Source organism: Oreochromis niloticus, linkage group LG8 (assembly GCF_001858045.2).
Source record: "Oreochromis niloticus isolate F11D_XX linkage group LG8, O_niloticus_UMD_NMBU, whole genome shotgun sequence".
NCBI lineage: Eukaryota > Metazoa > Chordata > Actinopteri > Cichliformes > Cichlidae > Oreochromis > Oreochromis niloticus.
Genome location: NC_031973.2, coordinates 24,243,118 through 24,264,242, shown reverse-complemented (window position 1 = coordinate 24,264,242; position 21,125 = coordinate 24,243,118). Strand labels below are relative to the sequence as shown.

At 41.0% G+C, this 21,125-nt stretch overlaps 1 protein-coding gene across 2 annotated transcripts in view; it reads left to right on the top strand.

The window, feature by feature from the left end:
• LOC100693401 (arf-GAP with dual PH domain-containing protein 1) overlaps positions 1 to 20,604 on the top strand; it is a 38,774-nt gene extending 18,170 nt beyond the window's left edge. For both annotated transcript variants that reach the window (XM_025909722.1, XM_003438673.5), the window contains 8 exons: positions 7,689 to 7,771; positions 12,757 to 12,869; positions 12,978 to 13,124; positions 17,008 to 17,091; positions 17,329 to 17,391; positions 19,049 to 19,120; positions 19,200 to 19,428; positions 19,593 to 20,604. In XM_025909722.1, coding sequence (XP_025765507.1) covers positions 7,689 to 7,771; positions 12,757 to 12,869; positions 12,978 to 13,124; positions 17,008 to 17,091; positions 17,329 to 17,391; positions 19,049 to 19,120; positions 19,200 to 19,428; positions 19,593 to 19,621 — 820 coding nt within the window. In that variant the 3' untranslated portion in view covers positions 19,622 to 20,604. The remainder of the gene's footprint in view (positions 1 to 7,688; positions 7,772 to 12,756; positions 12,870 to 12,977; positions 13,125 to 17,007; positions 17,092 to 17,328; positions 17,392 to 19,048; positions 19,121 to 19,199; positions 19,429 to 19,592) is intronic.
• Positions 20,605 to 21,125: the final 521 nt, after the last annotated feature.

Here is a 21,125-nt window from a genome sequence, read left to right as displayed (position 1 = left end):
TTTCAGAGTTGAATACAGAATAATGTGTAATGAAAAGGTTGGGATTGTTGGGAACTCTACTTAATTATTATATTAGCTTTTCAAGTATTACATTCTTTCTTAAAGACCTAATGAAGGTAGAGTCCTCCAATAAACTCTCAATAAAAATGGCACCAGGCTTTCTTAAACATATGTGTGCGCATGAAGGTGTGTGGGGCAACATTTATTTAGCTGTTTCTGAATAAAATCTTCAATATGACTGCAAATGTTTTGGCTATAGTTCTTTCTTTAGAACTATCAGAGATTTGGGGAGTGCTGTACTTGGTTGCTCTGGAAAAACATGAGCTAGCTAGCTGATGGCTAAGGTTGCATGAATGTGTTTTACCATGAAAGAGAAAATCACACATATTTTACTATAGGAAAAGCAAGGTTAAAACCAGCTCAATAGGACGGCATTATTGTTAGTGAATTAGTGCTTTCTGTACTTAAAGAAATCGCAATGGCTGCTGTGAAAAAAGCAGAAGCAACAGCAACAACTGATATGTGCATGTAATACACACAGAGCTAAACGTGCTGTTATACCTATTAGCTAGGCGCTAAGGTTGGCCACCGTTTGGTGCTGGACAGCTAATTGCAGTGTACAGGGTGGGCCATTTATATGGATACACCGTAATAAAATGGGAATGGTTGGTGATATTAAAGTCCTGTTTGTGGCACATTAGTATATGTGAGGGGGCAAACTCCTCAAGATGGGTGGTGACCATGGTGGCCATTTAGAAGTCGGCCATCTTGGATACAACTTTTGTTTTTTCAATAGGAAGAGGGCCATGTGACACATCAAACTTATTGGTAATGTCACAACAAAAACAATGGTGTGCTTGGTTTCAATGTAACTTTATTCTTTCATGAGTTATTTACAAGTTTCTGACCACTTATAAAATGTGTTCAATGTGCTGCCCATTGTGTTGGATTGTCAATGCAACCCTCTTCTCCCACTCTTCACACACTGATAGCAACACCGCAGGAGAAATGCCAGCACAGGCATCCAGTATCCGTAGTTTCAGGTGCTGCACATCTCGTATCTTCACACCATAGACAATTGCCTTCAGATGACCCCAAAGATAAAAGTCTAAGGGGGTCAGATCGGGAGACCTTGGGGGCCATTCAACTGGCCCACGACGACCAATCCACTTTCCAGGAAACTGCAAATTCTGTGCGCCGATCTGGGTCATCCTCGTTGAGATGCTGCAGTAGCTGGAGTTTGTAAGGGTGCCATTTGTGAGTAGCTAATATCCGCCGAAGGGATGTTCGACTAATGCCACTCTCCAGTGACATGTGGCGAGTGCTACGCTGTGGGCTCTTGCTGAATGAAGCTAGGACAGCCACTGATGTTTCTTCATTAGTGACAGTTTTCTTGCGTCCACATTTTGGCAAATCCAACACTGAACCAGTTTCACGAAACTTAGCAAGCAGTTTGCTAACTGTAGCATGGGAGATGGGTGGTCTCGTAGGGTGTCTTGCATTGAAATCTGCTGCAATGACCCGGTTACATTGAAACCAAGCACACCATTGTTTTTGTTGTGACATTACCAATAAGTTTGATGTGTCATATGGCCCTCTTCCTATTGAAAAAACAAAAGAGTACGCTTGGGGAGTGTGATTGTGTGTACAGCGTCTCTTTATGTCCGTCTCCACGTTGGGTGAGTGTTGAGTAATTGTATATGAGAGCATGAGGGTGGGAATAGATGTTTGTATCTGTGTGTGCCTGTTTGTCTGTGTCTATATGTCAGGTTGGGTATCAGATGCCACCTCTCTGGGGACATCTCAGGCCCTCCAAGGTTTGGAGGCCCATCTCCCCCACCACTTCCCCTGCCGGTGGCAGACGCCCTCAGACATCGGTGCGTTGGTGGTTCTTTGTGTCCGGGGGTGGGCGCCCAGGTACCCACCGGCTCACTCCTTGGCGGCTGTTTATCGGGGCCTGGAGCCTGGGGCTCGCTCGGGCCACTTCGGGGATGGGGTGCCCTCGGCCTCTCGGCCCGGGGCTCGGTCACTCAGGCACAGCTGGCTGCCGGCGGAGCTCACGGGCACGTCACTGCAACCCCCCTGGCTTCTGCTCCGCGGCTGCTGAGTGACCCCTCATCTGGGACTCTCCTCAGCTCTTTCTGGGATAGTGGCGCGGCTGCCCCTCTGTTGGTCTTCCTTGGTCTCTTGTGTTCTGGGGGCCTCTGGATGTCTGGAGTTTTGATCTCCTCCATACCTGCTTCATGCCCTGGAGGACGGGGCAGTGGCCCCCCACACCCTCTAGCAGATCATTACATGAAGGAACCTTTTAAAAACAAGCGCGTTCATGCTCACAGGTGCACACATGGGTGATCACACACACAAACTACACCCTTTTTGGCTCCTACCTCAAAGCACACTGTGCGCTGTCGTTCTCACGTGCTGCACAATAATGTTTAATATTTAGTATTTACTGTCATATTCCCATATATCATTGTGATGTTGTTTATTACTCTCGTTTTCTTCTGCTTGCTTTCTTTTTTTTTTCTTTCTCAACAGGTGACCCAGGTGATCGATATATGTATTTTTTGTCTGCTTATTCTGTTGGTTTTTGGTTTTTGCCCTTCTCCCCCGTCCCTCTTCTCAGCTGTTTTTCTTTCCCTCTTTTTTTCTCCCCTTTCTTTCCACCAGTCAAGTCTGTCCCGTATTCAGCAAGTGAAAATAGAATAAACAATAAAAGGTGAATCAAATGGACCATTACGGCAAGGCTGGGATGGTCCATTTGGTAAAGTAAATCCGTTGGGCATCTTTCTTCGCCTTTAGACAATAATTCTGATGGCAAAAGAACCAAACGGGACAGGTTTAAAAAAAAAAAAAAAAAAAAAAAAAAAAAAAGAAAAAACAAAAGTTGTATCCAAGATGGCCGACTTCTAAATGGCCACCATGGTCACCACCCATCTTGAGGAGTTTGCCCCCTCACATATACTAATGTGCCACAAACAGGACTTTAATATCACCAACCATTCCCATTTTATTACGGTGTATCCATATAAATGGCCCACCCTGTACTTTTATAGCATTTGAGCTAAAAAGAAGCTGCATGTTTGTTCAGGAAACAGCTGTAGATTGTGTATCATGTGTTATATCACATGTTAATCACAGTGATCAGGAAGCATCACTCTTATTCTCTTATTTTTGGGCGGTTTGAAGCCAGGAGGACCTGATATAAACCGTTCTCTGCTTGAAGCAACTACCAGTGAAAGCACACAAAGCCAATGATTGACATATGACCTGGCAGTAAATACAAGAGTTACCTAGACAACTGGAGCCTGGAATGTCCAGAAGTGACCAGCTGTAGGCTTCAAAGTGATTCACAACGAGCTAATCGTTTCCAGTGTGGATGCAGCTTTCACCTTATGTTGTGTTGGTGATGTGTACACCACTGCAACCTTGAACTGCATAAGCAGTTGAGCCCAACCAAAACAGACTTTTTAAAACCAATACTGATACTGGATATTTTTTATATTTTATTAATCCCGTAGGAAGTTACTCCTCTGCATTCAACCCATTCACTCAGTGAAACAGTGGGCAGTTACCAATCCAGGACCCAGGAAGCAGTGTGTAGAAACGGTACCTTGCCCAGGGGTACCTCAGGGTAGCCGTTTGGTGGATTTGAACCCCCAACCTTTCAATCATGGGGCAAACACTCTATCTACTGAGCTAACTCTGCCCTATTTCCTGCTGGATAGACCGATAGTTCACAAGTTTTAAGAACATTCATAACAGCGACTTGGGTTTAGGCCAATTCATTCATTATGACTATACTTACTTATGTGATTGTGTTCATTTGTGGTGCAAAGTTTTCTGATAGTAGCTGGGATGTGCATGTAATACACACAGAGCTAAACGTGCTGCTATACCTATTAGCTAGGCGCTAACGTTGGCCACCGTTTGGTGCTGGACAGCTAATTGCAGTGTACTTTTATAGCATTTGAGCTAAAAAGAAGCTGCATGTTTGTTCAGGAAACAGCTGTAGATTGTGTATCATGTGTTATATCACGTGTTAATCACAGTGATCAGGAAGCATCACTCTTATTCTCTTATTTTTTGTGTGTATGAAAGACCATGAAAAGCAGTGTGGTTTTGTTTGTATTATTATTTTTACTATAAATCTGCAGGGGTTTTATTCAGCATTTTTGAATATTCTGGAGGCTGTTATGTAGTACACACTGCGCCAGCATGTGCTTTGAATCAGCCTCAAATAATACTTGAGGTAGCAAGGCTTTCTTTTCTTGGCATTTTAGGAGTGTTGTTCCATTTGTCTCCCTGTCTTCCAGTAAATTTAATGAAAAGAGACAACCAAAGAGAATCCAAAAGACTGACAGAAAGCCTAGAACTAGAAGTGAGAGAAATACCCTTCTCAGTATGAGCTGTCTGTTTGTGCTCTCATGTTCTGCTCCCCTGAGAATCACAGGGTTTAGTGTTTAAGACCCAGTGTCATCATTGGGTGTCATTTGAAGAAAAATTTGCAAGAATGTTTACCTCTAAATGTTGATAGAATGGTTAATTTATTTCCTCTGTGCAGAAAAAGAGATGGCGTGAGCCGTTTAGAGCATGCTGGGGAGAGGCAGAGAAGGAAACAGGATGAGAGAGATTGTTGGCATGGCGATGAGCTGCCTTTTTGTTTGTTTTTTAGCAGTGAGGAGGAAGAAAGTTTAAAAATGAGATTGCCACCTTTACATTAGGCTTTGGTACAAGGCTGTGATCAGGTTGCTTTGAGTTGCATTGCAATAGATATCTATGAGTGTTATATGACTAGATGCTTAATGGATATTCCATTATTCTGTTTTATTGAGGATTAAGTAACAAATCTAAAGATGCAGCAGGGATGAATTAAGAAGTTTAAAAAGTGTTGCCATGGCCATTGTAAAACTAAGGAAGAGGTTTATAAAAAAATAACATGTAAAGCACATTCTTGTAAAGCTACATGTCATACCCTCCTCCTATTCCGTGATATACTTCTATTTCTGTAGGCATTTTATGAAAGATGATGATATTTGTGACTTTTTTTTTGATATGGCTTAGATTACTGAACAATTCAAGCTATTTCATTTTGACGGGAGACTTCAGAATAAAGACTGAAGCTGTCCTGAAGTTTCTTCTTCCTCCTTAGGTTGTCAGCAGAATTACAGTGGCCATAAAAAGCCACTTACCTTGTAACTATATCTTATAATCAATTTGATGAGTTATGATCAGTTTTTGTTTTGTCAGTAAAGCATAGAAACTGGTAAGCAACCATTTGCCAACCTCTGGTTAGTAGGGGAAAATGTGTATTCCCAATCTGGTTGGCAAGTGGTTGTGGGAAGTTGCTTGCTTTTGCTTGGGTGAAGTAGGTCCCAAAGAATGTGCAGAGACAAAAACTTTTGTGTTGCTTTGGTTGTGCCTTACCACTAACATGCACACATTTCTAAAAGCTCAATTTTTGTTCTGAAGGCAAATGCTCTTATTTTTACAATCTCTTGGTAGGCAGTTTGCAAGTGGTTGCAGACCAGTCGTCATCATCTATTCAAACTATAGTCAGCTGTGGTAATCAACTAATGACCAAAGAAATCACAAAAGGTTTTTGGTGCTGCACCAGATACCTCTTAATGACCACTTTCTCCTAGTGACAGCAAACAGCTTCCCACAACCACTTGCCAATCAATTGGGGAATAGAGATTTTTCCATAGCGACAGGTGGTGGAGTCACTGGATGGTCTTTAGTTCTATGTGACCTCCAGCAACCACTCACATCTGGTCAGGGAATACTCACTTTTCTCTAGTGACCGGTGCTTTCAATGGGGTCACTAACCAGTCTTTTAGCTTGCATGTCTGTGACCTTAGCTTCACTTAGTTCAGAAGGGTCTTAAATGTTTCATCACAGTATTCCACTATTTTAATCTCCTCTGTGTGTTGGGAAAGTGTACAGGTGACTGCATGGTTAAGTCAGAAAATTCAAGTTGGAAGCCAGGAGTAATGCATTTGACATTTGTGAACTGCCAGGAGAACAAGTAAGAGAAGACCTTTGCCAGCTTGCTTGTTAGACAATAAGAAGGTGCAAGTTTAAACACAAATGGCTTCAGAGTAGCAGTTTATCTTAGAGGTGAAAGCTAGTGACTGAAAAGTGAAGAATAAAACCATGCCAAGGTCTTTAGAATTGGGGACAATAGGGTGTCGCTGTTCCTTTGTAATTTCCCTCTATATATTCTGGCTTTGTCCCGCAGACCGAAGACGTGTTGATTAGGTTAAGTAGTGATTCTAAATTGGCCATAGCTGTGAATGTGAGAGTGAGCCTGTATGCCTCTCTATGTGAATCTGAGTCCACAATGAAAGCGATTCACAGTGACATGGTGATCAGAAATAGAAGAAAGTCAATCACATTCAGTGACTTTATGTGACTATATGTGAAATAACTGTTGGCGGTTGGCGGACCTGATATAAACCGTTCTCTGCTTGAAGCAACTACCAGTGAAAGCACACAAAGCCAATGATTGACATATGACCTGGCAGTAAATACAAGAGTTACCTAGACAACTGGAGCCTGGAATGTCCAGAAGTGACCAGCTGTAGGCTTCAAAGTGATTCACAACGAGCTAATCGTTTCCAGTGTGGATGCAGCTTTCACCTTATGTTGTAATGGTGATGTGTACACCACTGCAACCTTGAACTGCATAAGCAGTTGAGCCCAACCAAAACAGACTTTTTAAAACCAATACTGTTTTTTTTTTTTATCTTATTAATCCCATAGGAAGTTACTCCTCTGCATTTAACCCATTCACTCAGTGAAACAGCGGGCAGTCACCAATCCAGGACCCGGGAAGCAGTGTGTAGAGACAGTACCTTGCTCAGGGGTACCTCAGGGTAGCCGTTTGGTGGATTTGAACCCCCAACCTTTCAATCACAGGGCAAACACTCTACCTACTGAGCTAACTCTGCCTTATTTCCTGTTGGATAGACCGATAGTTTTTCTTCTTTCAGACAAACAAAGTACAAACAGATTTCCCGAACATTTGTTATATGTTGTAATTTACTTAATTTACTTCTTTATGCATATTTACTCATTTATGAAGTTGCAGCGAGCCCTCTGCTGGACAAACTTTGGAACATCAACACTCATAACATTTTTGAAGGGTGTTTCTTCTGCCTCTTCCTTGCTTTTTAAATGCCACTGCAGATATATTGACAGATACCTAATATTGGGTCTAGTAAGGGGTTGAATTAATCTATGGATGTGAATGGATGTATGTTTCCACCTTAGGTTTGTCTTAATTTCTTATAAATCTCAAATACATCTTGTTTATACCTAAAATAGTATAAAAAACAAACCCTGATAATACTACAGCTTATTGTTGAGACTTTGCAGAGTTGCGTTTTTGTTTTTTTCCATAAAAACTTCAAGTCTTCAAGTTTGGCAAGAATATCCATTTCGAGGTGTGAAGTAATTTGATTTTGGCGGTCAAGGGTCAAGGTCACTGTATTTAAATATGTCGGTCTTCATTTCTTGGAGGTCATGCTGTAGGCAAAGTAAGATTCCTGAGCAGTAAAAAGTAACAGTGTGTATGTCTAACTGACAAAGAAAGAAATCATTTCAAGTGTGTGTACATCAGGGCAATTGATGATGAGTGTGCAATTCACATAAAAGCTAACTGTGTGTTTTCATCGTTTCTCCAGACTGCTGAGAGAGCAGTGGATCAGAGCCAAGTACGAAAGGAACGAGTTTGAATTTATCGAGAAGCAAGAGCCATACTCTGCAGGTACGTGCATACTGATAAGGAAGGCTTTGTATAAAAGTCCTCATCAATCTATATGTTCCTACACATCACTCTAACTGCTGGCTTTTTTCCCTTTTCTTTGCCTGTGAAAGATGAAGACACTTGCAGTATTCCAAAGTCAGAAACAGAAACTGAAGAACTGGTTTCAGTTCAAATCTTTTGACCTGGTGATGACCGAAAACAAGAGCAAAATAAGACAGCATCAGGCAGGACTGAATAATTAATAATCGCCTACGCACTGCAATGGCTTTATCCCAGCAATGTAAGAAACAGTGTTAGAGGAGCAGTTTGACTTTTTAGGAAATTGCACACTTGCTTAGAGTTAGATAAAAGGATTGACGCGGCTCATGTGTGTACGGTAAATATGAAGCCACTGCTGAGAGACCCCTAAAGCCCACTAATCAGCACATCCTGTTTGTTTAATCTGCATGTCCACTGGTTGCCTGGAAACCTCACAGAGATGGCGAGACTCAAAGATGAAAAAGCTTATTTCCAAAATCAAAATATTCCTTCAACACGTCTTTCAAAAAAATATTTAAATGTCACGTCATGTTTATGAGTTAAAAACAGCTCATCCCTGTTGGGGAGGAGGTCTTCAGATAATGTCCAACTGCTCAACTGTCTGTTCATATCCATCCACTACAACAGTAGAAAGACTGGGAAATAGTACTCGGGAACAGACAAAGACTGTATGTAAACGATGCATGTACCATAATCATTATGATACTGCTTGTGGTTTCTGGAGCTCAAGCTGCATTCATAAACTGGATGGGTTCAATGCACAGACGTTCAACTCATTTCAATTCAATTTTATTTATATAGCGCCAAATCTGAAAAATAGTCACCTCAAGGCGCTTTATATTGTAATGTAAGCCCTACAATAATTGCATGCCTGATAATTAGTGCTTAGTATCAGACCAATATAACCATAATTTACTCATCAAAGCTGGAACAAACTCCTTGGACAGCCTGCCTGTCACAGTAAGCCATATTATTTATCAGTCCATCCATCCAAAGAAGCTCACACCATACAGCTGTTATGAAGATGGATGATAGCTGTAAAGCTAAAATTATTGGCTGGCCGATATTATTGCTTGTATCAGTTATTTGCTGATATAGCTATGTTTATAAAAGCCACTAAGTGAACATTTAAATGTAAAGAGGAGAGAGAAAAACACCCTTCAGCCATGTTATGGCGGATGACGTTGCATAGTTTGTCCATCAGAGGGCGCAACGTAACTTTCCTGCTGGTGAACATGTGTTTGAAACAACACAAACACAACAATCAGCTGATCCAAGCATAGTCAGGCAGAGCGTAAAGGAGTAAATAAATAGCTACACGTAACAAATGTTAAGAAAATATGTTTATATTTCATTTGTCTAAAAGAAAAAAAAATATCGGCTGACTTGTTGCAATGTCATATTTTTAAATCATCAAATATCGGTATTTGTCTTAAAAATCGTATATTATACTATATATTATATATTATCCTTTATTGCTTTTATTATACTTTAATTAACTATAGAAAAAAAAAGCTATTTGTAAGAGGCTGTAAATATTTGAATTTCATTATTTTGTAGTCAGCCTCAAGTGGCCATTTAGAGGAACTGCAGTTTTTGGTAATTCTGCACAAGCAGCATTTTTCACCCACAGATGTTGGCGCATGGATACAAAACTTTCATGTGAACTCTGACTTGGTTGGGGAGGGGGTTAAAGCACTTTGTGTGTTACCTGTAATTTACTTCACATTTAAATGTATATAGCCACTTTTAGGCTTTTTGTAGCAGTAAATGTGCTCGCTCAAGCTAGAACTACATAAGATGAACAGATCTATGCTCAAGCAAGCATACCTCAAAAAAGAAACAACAAAGTGGCCGGTCTGCTGTGGTTCCAGGCTTGCATTGTTTACTCTTCAGTAAGCAAAACCTTGAAAAACTCCTTGGGTAAACATTTCCCCGTGGATGCCAGTAGCACAAATTCAATTACCCTGAAACATCCATTGACGACTCTCAGACATTCATTTTCATCCTTCTCCTCCTAAGTGGTTGTGGTATATGTTTGCGGTTAAAAGCATATTCGTGCAATGACATTGTAATTGTCACTGCTGGTGAATGGAACTGCCATTAAAAGGAGTATGCTTGCTTGTGTGTGTTTGTGTGTGTGTGTATGGAGGCTGAGAGTGGAGTACTAGTATACATTTCACATCTTGATTAAGATGGTGCTTTCTGATTGGTTTGCAGTGACCTCACCCATTTATTGTTACGGCGAGGAACCACACACTCAAACGCAAATACACACACACACAACAGAGTGTAATGATATGAGTCATTCTGTCATCTCTATTCGTGCCTTTGTGGTAACGTCATCACTCATTGTGAGGTGCATGTACATATACATGTATCTGTGAGTGTGTGTGTGTTTGAGATTGACTATATGCAGTAACTTGGAATGCACAGTGACCAACATTGATCTAATATGCAAAGAAGAGGAGGAGAAAAAAAAAGGTCAGAGAAGGAGGCGAGGGTGGGGACAAGGAGAGCTATTGATTGATGAGGTAATGCCAGTGTAGGTGGATGTTTAATGCCGGAAAGTCACAGACAGCAAGACATACATACGCATGCACACACACACACATATACATGCATATATGGAGCAGAATGAGTGCAGAAGATGAATAGATAGAAGACAGGTAATCAATGGCTGTTAATAAAAAGAACAGAAAAGACAGCAGTAAAGTAAAGAAATGTGAGTGAATATGAAAATGACTCTTTAAGCTTTTTAACTGTAAAGCTGCAGTTCACAATTTTATGTAAGCTTATTTTTTATATTAGCAGTGGTATTTGCCTTTTGTCTATGTCATAAAACTGTGTTGTAAGAGTTATCGCTGACCTCTGCTTTTCAGTTTATTTTACCAGCAGCCGTCATCTTTTTGTTTATTTTTTTTGGTTGTGATGAACCATGTTTGGTTTTATTTATAGGTGACATTCATACTTCCACTCAAAAAAAATGCTGGCAAATAAAACTAAACTGTGTATGTGAAAATTGTTTCATTTTAAAAAACATTGTTATCCAGAAACGCTACCACTGCGGTGATATTGAGGTCTTTGAGTTACCCACTGAAACCTTTCCTGGAAATGGAGAAGCTTTTGACACAATGCGGTGTTTTCATTGGCCTCTTCATAGCTTAACAAATAAACTACCTGCATGATTAAATAGTCCTGTAGGTGCAGGTGAAACAATCCTCATACAGATGAGGACAGAATTCGACTGCAGTTGTTACTTGTAGTTCTCAACGAGCCCATTCCTCTTCGGTGAATCTCTCGACTTCCTCCAAAGGTGGTGGTCTTCCAGGATGCACCTTGCCATGTTGGAAGATCCAGACCCAGTTTTTCTGCTTACTGCTTGAGGTTTTCTTACAAAATCATCACATATCCTTCTTTCTTTATAATTCCTTCAACCTTGACGAGATCCCCAGTTCTAGACACACTGAAGAATCCCACAGCACAATACTCCCACCACTGCTGTGGGGGATGTGTTCTTTAGGCTGTACACCTCTCCCTTTTTTTCTCCAAACATAAGCAGCATCTCTGTGGCCAGAGAGTTCCAGTTTAGTCTCATACGATCAGACGAACTTGCAGTATGCATCCAGGTTGTGGAGTGTAGTAGAATTAAGTTCTTGGTTCAATCTCTCAGTCTGTACAGGTTCTGTACAGGGTTGTGGTGATTGTCTTGTCCTCTACAATTCCTACTTGCCTGACTCCTTCACTCGTGTCCTGGCAGTTGCTCTGGGGTCTTTAGTCAGATCTCTTGCTACTTTTCTTTCTAGTCTTTGAAATCTTCTGTTTCCTACCTCTGCGAGGGTTGTTCTGTACTCTGTGGCTCTCTTTGAATTTCTTGATATTACTTCTCTTTCCAGTTCTTGACACTTTGAAACACTTTGAAACACTGTAATCATTTTGTATGTTCATCTTCTGCTTTGTGACCATCAACAGTTCTTCTTCTAAGTCTAAACTGATTGCTCTTGTTTTTGGCATGATGCTGTCTCAGTTTTAAAGAAAACTACTATATTTGGAAATGCTATGCTGAAAATCCCTTGCTCTTTTATAAAAGCACTTGGGAAATTTATGACAAATTCTAATTTCGTTGAAATTTCTAAACTTTATTTAGCGTAACCCCCTCTCCTTATTTGTCCTTCCCAGTGTAGCTTTTGTTTTTGGCATGATGCTGTCTCAGTTTTAAAGAAAACTACTATATTTGGAAATGCTATGCTGAAAATCCCTTGCTCTTTTATAAAAGCACTTGGGAAATTTATGACAAATTCTAATTTCGTTGAAATTTCTAAACTTTATTTAGCGTAACCCCCTCTCCTTATTTGTCCTTCCCAGTGTAGCGATTTCAGTTTCATCTTGAATGTAAATTAGTCGCTTCTTTGGAGGACTACCCGGTTACACTTCCTATAATTTTAAGTTACAAAAATAGATCCAGACAAAAAAACACTTCAGAGCTCGACAGAAATAGAAGATAAAAGCAAGAAGAAGAGGCAGCGTGAGTCAGAGAGGTTTACTGAAATAGACCAAAGGAGAAGAAGAAGACATAACAGGGCTACAAATAGTGCGGCATGTCATTAACATGGGGAAAGCATGTTCTATGTACAGAAACAATAAAAACCGTCTGCGCTGACTCACGCTGTTTTTTCCCCCTCCCCTGTTTGTTTCTTCCCGCTCTGCTGTGTTTTCTCACTCTTGCACGCCGTCTCCTTTTCCTCGCTGCTCGCATAAATGAGATTTCAAACGATCTTTGATTTCAGCTTAACTGAAGTATCATCTGACACCAACCAGTTACAACATCTCCCCATCACTGTTGTAAACGTCTCCTCTGTTTGATCTCCTGTCTCCTATAAAGGCTTTATGGTACCAGCTCCCCTACCACACACACACACACACACTTTTTTTTTCTTTCTACCCAGGGTACCGAGAGGGGTTTCTATGGAAACGAGGAAGAGACAACGGTCAGTTTCTCAGCAGAAAGTTCGTCCTGTCAGAGAGGGAGGGAGCGCTGAAATACTTCAACAAGCAGGATGTAAGAAACACGATACAGCCAATAGCAGAATTTCTCTTTGGTGCACAGCAGCCATGCTGAGGAATATGAGACTTTTACAATTCATTGTTTACCCCTGCTCCTGTCAAGGCCAGAGATCCCAAGGCAATAATGAAAATAGAAACCCTCAATGCCACCTTCCAGCCTGCCAAGATTGGCAACCCCTGCGGACTGCAGATCACCTACCTGAAAGACAACAGCACAAGGAACATCTTTGTTTACCACAGCGACGCCAAGGTACGCACGCGCATGTATTACACACATTTCTGCACAAGTAACTCCAAATTATTATGTACACTAAAATGACGGGCTTCTGCTTCTCACGCACGGAGCTTTAAAAATAGCACAGAGGAGATCTGTGTCCTCAAAAGATGACTCTGATGGCAGAGTGCAGACTTTAATTTGAGGACACTATGCCTTAGATTATGAACAAAGTACAATACTGTGCAAAAGTCTTTGCCACTCATCATTTTTTTATATTTTGCTAAGAGACTGGAAAATAGGGACAGCGATTTATTGAAAGGTGCAGACATACATGGATATACAGTACGTCGGGCAGAAACAGAGTTTGTACAATTCTAACAAGCTTGAAAGTCTCCAGCACAGCCTGAACTCTCTTAGGCAGCTTTCTTTCAGTCTTCAGGAACAGTTCTCCACGCTTCTCCAAGGACATTCAAAGCTCTTCTTTGTTTTTTAGCTTTTATTGGAGAGAAGACAGAAAAGGTGGGACAAAGACCAGGAGGAGAAGGCCTTGGGACAAACTTAAACCAGGCTTCTGCATCAACATTAATTCAGTTGAATTAAAGTGAACAACACGTTCTCATCCCAACACATAACATACCAACTCAATGTGACAAATCGTTGGTATGTTAAGCGTTCGGAGGCATGAGAGCCGTTTGAAATAATAATAATATTTATAATAATAATAATAATAATGATAATACATTTTATTTGAAAGTGCCTTTCAAGACATCCAAGGACACTTAACAGTAGAATAAAACACATAATAGAACAATGACAGAAGAAAAATAAGAAAACAAGAGCACAAGATAAAATAAACAAACAATAGGTTCACAGTGAATATGCAGATTTGAATGGATGGATTTTGAGTAGGGATTTAAACTGGAGGAGAGAATCAAGGTTTCTTATATCTGGGGGTAGAGAGTTCCACAGCCTGGGAGCAGAGCAGCTGAAGGCTCTGCTTCCCATGGTGGTGGGCCTGAAAGAAGGCACAGCAAGCTGAATAGAAGAAGAGGATCAAAGTGAGCGGGCAGAAGAGATAGTGCTTAACAGGTCAGAAAGGTAGGGAGGAGCGAGGTTATGAAGGACCTTGAAGGTGACCAGAAGAAGTTTGTACACTATCTGGAATTTCACAGGGAGCCAGTGGAGTTCCTGGAGGACAGGGGTGATGTGCTGGTAGGAGGAATTAATCTGTACATGTAAATGTGTTACGTTTGTTACGCGCTGGGAATGAGAATGCTCTGGAATTTTATTTATATAGCTCCAAATCACAACAGCAGGCACCTTAAGGTGTTTTATATGGTAAGATAAAGACAGTATGTGGGTCACCTGCACAGCCCAATGAGCAAAACCAGGACATGACATTCATACACTGGTCATCTTCTGAACATAGTGTTTTAGGTTTGCCACTTCTTCTTTTGTCCATTTTTCTTAAAGCCACGCCATGCTGAGATATTCCATGTTTTCAGCTAATTGCTCTTTCAGAATCATCATCTTGGTTTAATTATACTATTTTATATTTGTCCCATTGTGTTATCTTTGGCATGTTTCAGATTTTTAACAAATTCTGCACTTTAGTGACAGGCTGCTGGAAACAAAGTGTCTAAAAATACAATTAGTTCTTTGCTAAGCTGTCTGTTCTGTGTCGAAAGAACACTTGTGCGTTTCCTTGAGCTTTGCTTTTTATGCTTGCATGATTCATAAGTCAGTGTTAAGTGACTTAACAACAACAACAACAAAAATATCGCGCTGAAAACATTTTTGAAACTTTTATAGAAAGAAGAACAAGAACATTTACCTCCTTGGAAGCAAAATATAAAGAAAAGAGGGGCAAATCTAGACTTTTGCACAGTACTGGGAGCAGCCGGTTGTTCAATAACCAGGATGTTATATTAAGATGAAAATAGCTGTGATCGCTACAGTTTTGCCTGTTATCACGGAATTAATTAAATCAGTCACAATGAACTGAGTGCACTCCACCTGCTAGGCTTATTAACCTTAATTAATTATGAATACGTGTAAAACACGAGCATTTACATCAAATTAAATTTTAACTTTTAACTGTTATTTTAGTATTATTTGATACTGAAATGATGACAACAGTAAGCACCTGCACATATTTATGGGATTTCAGACCTATTGAGAAAAAAACGTGAAGAGGCCTGGAGTCCTGGGGAGTAATGAATCATTCTAGTTGTGAAATCATGTTTTGTCTGGTTATAGCTGCTACAGACACCAGCGCTGAAGCTAGTGCTGGATTAGCCAGTTGTTATACCAGAGGTGATGAAATATGCCAGTTGTAATACAAAATCAAAGCATCAAGCTGTGCCATGTTCGTAGACAAAAGCGTCAAGTGTCAACTTCTGAAAATGCAGCCACACCTGTTGCTTGATTGAGGGTCATAACGTTTGAAGGTGACTCTGAGTAAATGTTAAGGACATGCAAATACTGAATAATGTTTGCAGGCTCTCTTAGGTTGCGCCAGTTCATTGTTATAAAAGTGCAGGGTGTGGCTACAGGTGTTCTAGCCCTTCCGCTCCCGGGGGTAACGGATCAGTTCAAGAAAGCTCCTGACAAGGCACTTTTCTTCTCATGAAAGTAAATGCATGGATAAGAATGTCTGCACACACTAACCCACCCCTCCGCCCAACACCCACACCCCGATCTGCCACTGCTGCTGGTCACATAAATATCATTTGTAACTGTAAAATATCAGCACTGAGCATATTCTTTGACTCCTTCTTCCTCTATATACAGTTATCCAGTGGTTACATTTTTTTTTGTATGACCAACAGTAGGCCTTCACCGGCCACTTTATTAGGCACATGTTAGTAGGACTTTTGCCTTAATTCCTAATAGGATAGATTCATCTAGTCCTGCAAACATTGTTTAGTGATTTTGTTTCATGCTAACATGACAACATCACACAGTGTTTGCATGCATTTGTCGGCTGCACATCCGTGATGTAACTCTCCTGCTCCACCACATCCCAAAGGTGCTGGCTTGAGATCTGGTGACAGTGGAGACCATTAGAGTCCAGTGAACTCAGTGTCATGTTCAAAGAACCAGTTTGAGATGATGAGTTTTTTAACATGGAAGCAGCCATCAGTGTCCAAAGTGTGCTATTACAGAACCATCACCAGCCTGAACCGTTGATACAATAATGAGTAGCTGAAAAAGTATACCTAATAAAGTGGCTGTGAGTGTGTAAAATAGTGACAGAGCTCTTAGACACTGCACTAAATATCGTATAGTAAGCTATAGTTGCCCAATAATTAAGCTACACGCTGAAAGATACAAACAAACAGCATTAGCTTACTGAACAACACAAACAATCATATCTGATAACTTGTAAGATCAGCTGTCCATCATTATACTTCCTCCCTGATTACGATTCTGCTCTTTAACCTTTAAACTGACGGTGTGTCCTGCTGACAGTTTTACTCTGCTGAGCCTCACGTTGCTGCTACATTGCTGGGATTTGGGGCTGAAACGGAATTAGAGGGAGACATAATCAAAGCTGAACAGATGAAAGAGAAGAAAAGGAGAGGTTTTAAAGCCATTTAGTGGAGTGAGTAAGAATGGCAGAGGCGGAGGGTGCACTGCTCCCTCTGCTGGTGGATTAGCGTTCCTGCCTGCTGTCAAAGGAAGGGTTCACTGGGTTCATTCAGCATCCCTGTCACTCTTACGTTTTCTAGCGGATTTATCGACAGCGCCACAGCTTCCACTCAGCAACGCACGCCTTTGAATTCATTCTGCTGTGTGTGACAGATGCCAAATCTGTTTTATTTACTCAGAACAGAAATGACAGATTAGAATGAATAAGATATGAAGTGTGGCAGGCCATGGTACCACTGAGAGAGCTTTTTGTCCTTTGCAGGAGATGGTCGACTGGTTCAATGCTATCAGAGCGGCCAGGTTCCACTACCTGCAGGTTGCCTTCCCGGGAGCGAGTGACGAAGAGGTGAGGATGGTGTGATTTAAACATGCGCATCGCTGTTACTGAGCTTATAGTTTAAAAAAAATAAACAGCATTCTCAGAGGTGTCTGTTCATGATGCTTTTCTAAACCTGCATGGCAGTCTTGACGCCTGTGATCCCACTGCACATGTCCATGCTGAAATAAGGGCAGTTTTTAATATTTCATGCACGCTTTTTCTTTTTTCTTTACATGATTCTCTTTTGTCTGTTTGCTGCTCCAGCTGGTGCCCAAACTGACCCGAAACTTTATGAAGGAAGGCTTTATGGAGAAAACGGGTCCAAAGGTTGGTGCTGTACTTGTCATAGTGAACTAGGGATTGATAGTATCAGTTACACCTGAGTTTCAGTGCTCAGGTGACCTAAATATGGCCAAAGTGTCTCCAAGTTCAGAGTAGTGCATTGGTCCCTAATCTTTTAGCCTCCTGGTTTCTTAAAATGATGCATTGTCTTCTCACTCTAAGGAGTGCTGGAATTATTTTTAAGGTTACGAAGGCCCAAGGGAGTAAATCTGTTCAGAATTCTGCAATAATAAAGTAAACATTAGTGATTACAATTATTGTTCTTCTTTCTCATTCTGTGAACCTTTACGACCATAAACCAGACTGACCTAATTAAATCTGAGTAATACCTAAAGCTAAGGTTAGCTGTGTGGTAAATTGTAATTAATTATTTAAGAAAATATGTAAGTTTGAAAATGCAGTTGTGAAAGTGATGGAAAAAATGCAGATTTCATTAACTGTATATAAAAGATGGGCGTAATTTCTCAGTCTGAAAATGAAAGGGAGTTAAAATGCATTCTTTCTAGTGGCCAGCGGGGGGTGACTCCTCTGGTCATAGCATATATCATAAATATTAAATAATTACTTATTGATGTCGTCGTGTGAAGCTGGAATTTTGACTTTCGTTAAAACCTGATCTGATAAGTGAAGGGTGCATGAGGCTAAGAAACTTAGGGACAGTGTACAGTCGTAGGCTAGCTACTTGTCAATTATAAAATCAAGTCACCCAAAAATCAAACCGGGAACATTGTTTACAAAATAAGCTTAATGTTGTATCCAAAAAGACTTGGAGCTTTATTGCTTGGTTCTCCCATTTGGATTTAGGTTGTTAAAAAAACACGCTAATGCACTCTCTCACGCCACTCACCCTACTGACTACACCTGCTATTGTTAGCTTAAGTTTCTCTCCAGTATTTCTTTTATTGAAACAAAGTATTAATTGTCTTTGGTGTTCTTATCCCTTGTTGCCAAAACTGTGTAGACCCAGGTTTTTGTAGCCACTTCCTGTTGACTATTAGAAAGAATAACTTTCACTTTTTCAGACCAGGAAGCTCCATCCATCGTTTGTATACAGTCTATAGGTTGCAAGAAGAAGTATGGCTCTGTAGGAGTCATCTGCTCGCTCAATTTATTTTCTCAAATTGTCTCAGATACTAGTTTGGTTTAATACAGCATGATGGTAACTTTGTAAATCACCGTAGTTTAAGTGAAACAAACGACGAAGCAGAATATGATTTAGGGCGTGGCTACTTTGTGATTGACGCTACAGCATTTTTCAGTTTCTCAGTAAGGGCCAACAATTGCTCATGACATCTTGTTTGAAAACCATGTTAAGCTCTGAGTCCACAAAACGGTACTTGACAGCCTAATAGTTTGAGTCACACTGGCTATGTAATCTTTTATATACAGTATGTATTATAAAAGCTAAAAACTAAAGAAGAAATTCTGGCAGTTTGGAGCTTTTTTCACTTTAGTGGTAAAATTATGAATTTTTTTCTTTACCTGTATTTGAAGCAGGTTCTTTGAGTTTAGGGAGGAGTGAGTATTGCAAGTTATAACAAAACTTCATCTTCATGTCTTATGATAAGTGACTAAATGTGCATCTGTCTCCCTGCCTATTACATCTTTCAACAAATGTACTGTCTGTCTTACTCTGCGTTAGCACACTGAGGGCTTCAAGAAGAGGTGGTTTACGATGGATGACAGGCGGCTCATGTATTTCAAAGACCCTCTGGTAAGAAGAGCCCTGCATCGACCCAGCCTTTTGATTTGGTTCATTTGTGGCTTGCTTAATTTGTCTTTCTGTCCCTCAGGATGCCTACGCCCGTGGGGAGGTGTTCATCGGCAGCAAGGAGAACAGCTACACTGTCCTGGCTGGCTTGCCGCCGTCCACACAGGGCTACCACTGGAACCACGGCATTACCATCGTCACGCCAGACAGGAAGTTCCTCTTTGCCTGTGAGACCGAGGCCGAGCAACAGGACTGGATAGCCGCTTTCCAGAGGGTCATAAATCGACCAATGAGGCCACAGGAGTACGCAGGTCATTAAGTAAAACATTAGAATCCTAAAATGGTTTATTTTAAACACTGAGGCACACCCTGCACGTTTTGTTGTGGCGGAAAGGGCATGTGTAAAGCTTTAAAATCCTACCATAATATACAGACTTTCCTGTTACTGAAAGCCGTTTTCTGTGTGTCCCTGCAGTGGAGGCCCATTTCAAACACAAACCTTGAAGTCTGCTGGAAACCAAGCGCTCAACTGGACCAGCCCGGTCTCATTCAGATCAGAGACGGCCCCAGCGTGCGACCACTGACCATGGCTAGAAGAGGCGGGGTGGGTCTTATGGGTCACGAGGGGTTTTAGGGATGGGCCGAGATGGGAAAACACGAAGAAAGGAAAGGAAACACCGGCAGGACTCCAGTCTGTCTCGTGTAGGAAGCCTAAAACTCTAACGGGACTCGAGGCCCCTCATGGGGTGATCCAAGGCCAAAGGGTAGATGATGTCATCACTATTGCGCCTACCAACCTTGTGTTGTACATTATCACATCAGAAACCCTTTCCTCTCCTCTCCTCAGCCATGTGGACCCTTCCCCTTGCAACAAGCTCCTCTTCCCCCTCCCGCCCAGAATTTTTTGTCTTGTGAATGGTTCATTCTGTCTGTAATCTAATGTAATTATGTAATCTAGAGTCATTTCACTGGTTGCTTAACAAAGACAATGCATTGTTAATTTATTGAATGTACAGTTTTGATGACAGTGGCTTATTCTGTGTGCGTGCGACGTTTTTCATTGAGGACACTGTGAGGTTGAACCTCCCGCACTAAAACCCTGGTAAACCTGAAATCTGCAAAGTGCTGTTAACAACAAATATGCATACGAAACACACAAACATACACACAACAATCTCTCAGTGAGCACCTCTGCTGTTTCAGCAGCACGAGGTGGCATATCTGCATCCAGGCAGGGTTACCTTTCAAACCTCAATCTGACAGATGTTCTCTTATTTATTTGTACTGTTGAACATACTGAGTCATCGTAGACGGTTATCGCTGCTTTCCAGGATTGTAATGTGACAGGATTGTAATTTATATGACACTTCTACAGACGTTTCATTTACTCTTTGCATCTTGTTTTAAAGACACATGGTTGTGTTGATCCTTAAATCACAGTGATAGTTTGTTTCATTATGAAATCAATACAAATGATCCTGAAATGAGCTGCCGGTGTTTTGGATTGTCCTCCGTGTTCCCTCTTCTCTGTTGTCTTTCAACAGTTTTCCACACGCTGATCCATCTGCTGTCGCTTTCAAGTAACCTTGAATCCTGATTGGTGCACAAAAGTCTAAACTAAACCACGGCTGACAACAATACACAAATACACCTGTTGAAATTACTGTCTTTTTGAGCATGGCTGCCAGTGTTCCCCAATTCTTCCACTAGATGGAGCTCTTTTATCATCCCTGCCACTGCTCACGGGGCGATGTGAATCATGTGCGAGCATGTGGGGGACATTAATGTAAACTGAAGCAGTTTGTACCAACAGATGGCAAAAAAAGAATAGACTGACACTTTAAAAGCTGAACCAGCTTAAACATTTGTTCAGAAGGATACTACACTGACGGGACGTTATTGAAACAGTTAGAGATCCATTCTCTTAACTTACAGACAGAACATCCACATCGTGAACAGCTACTGGACCTTCTTGCTGTGAGGCAGCAGTGTTAACCACTGTCAGAGT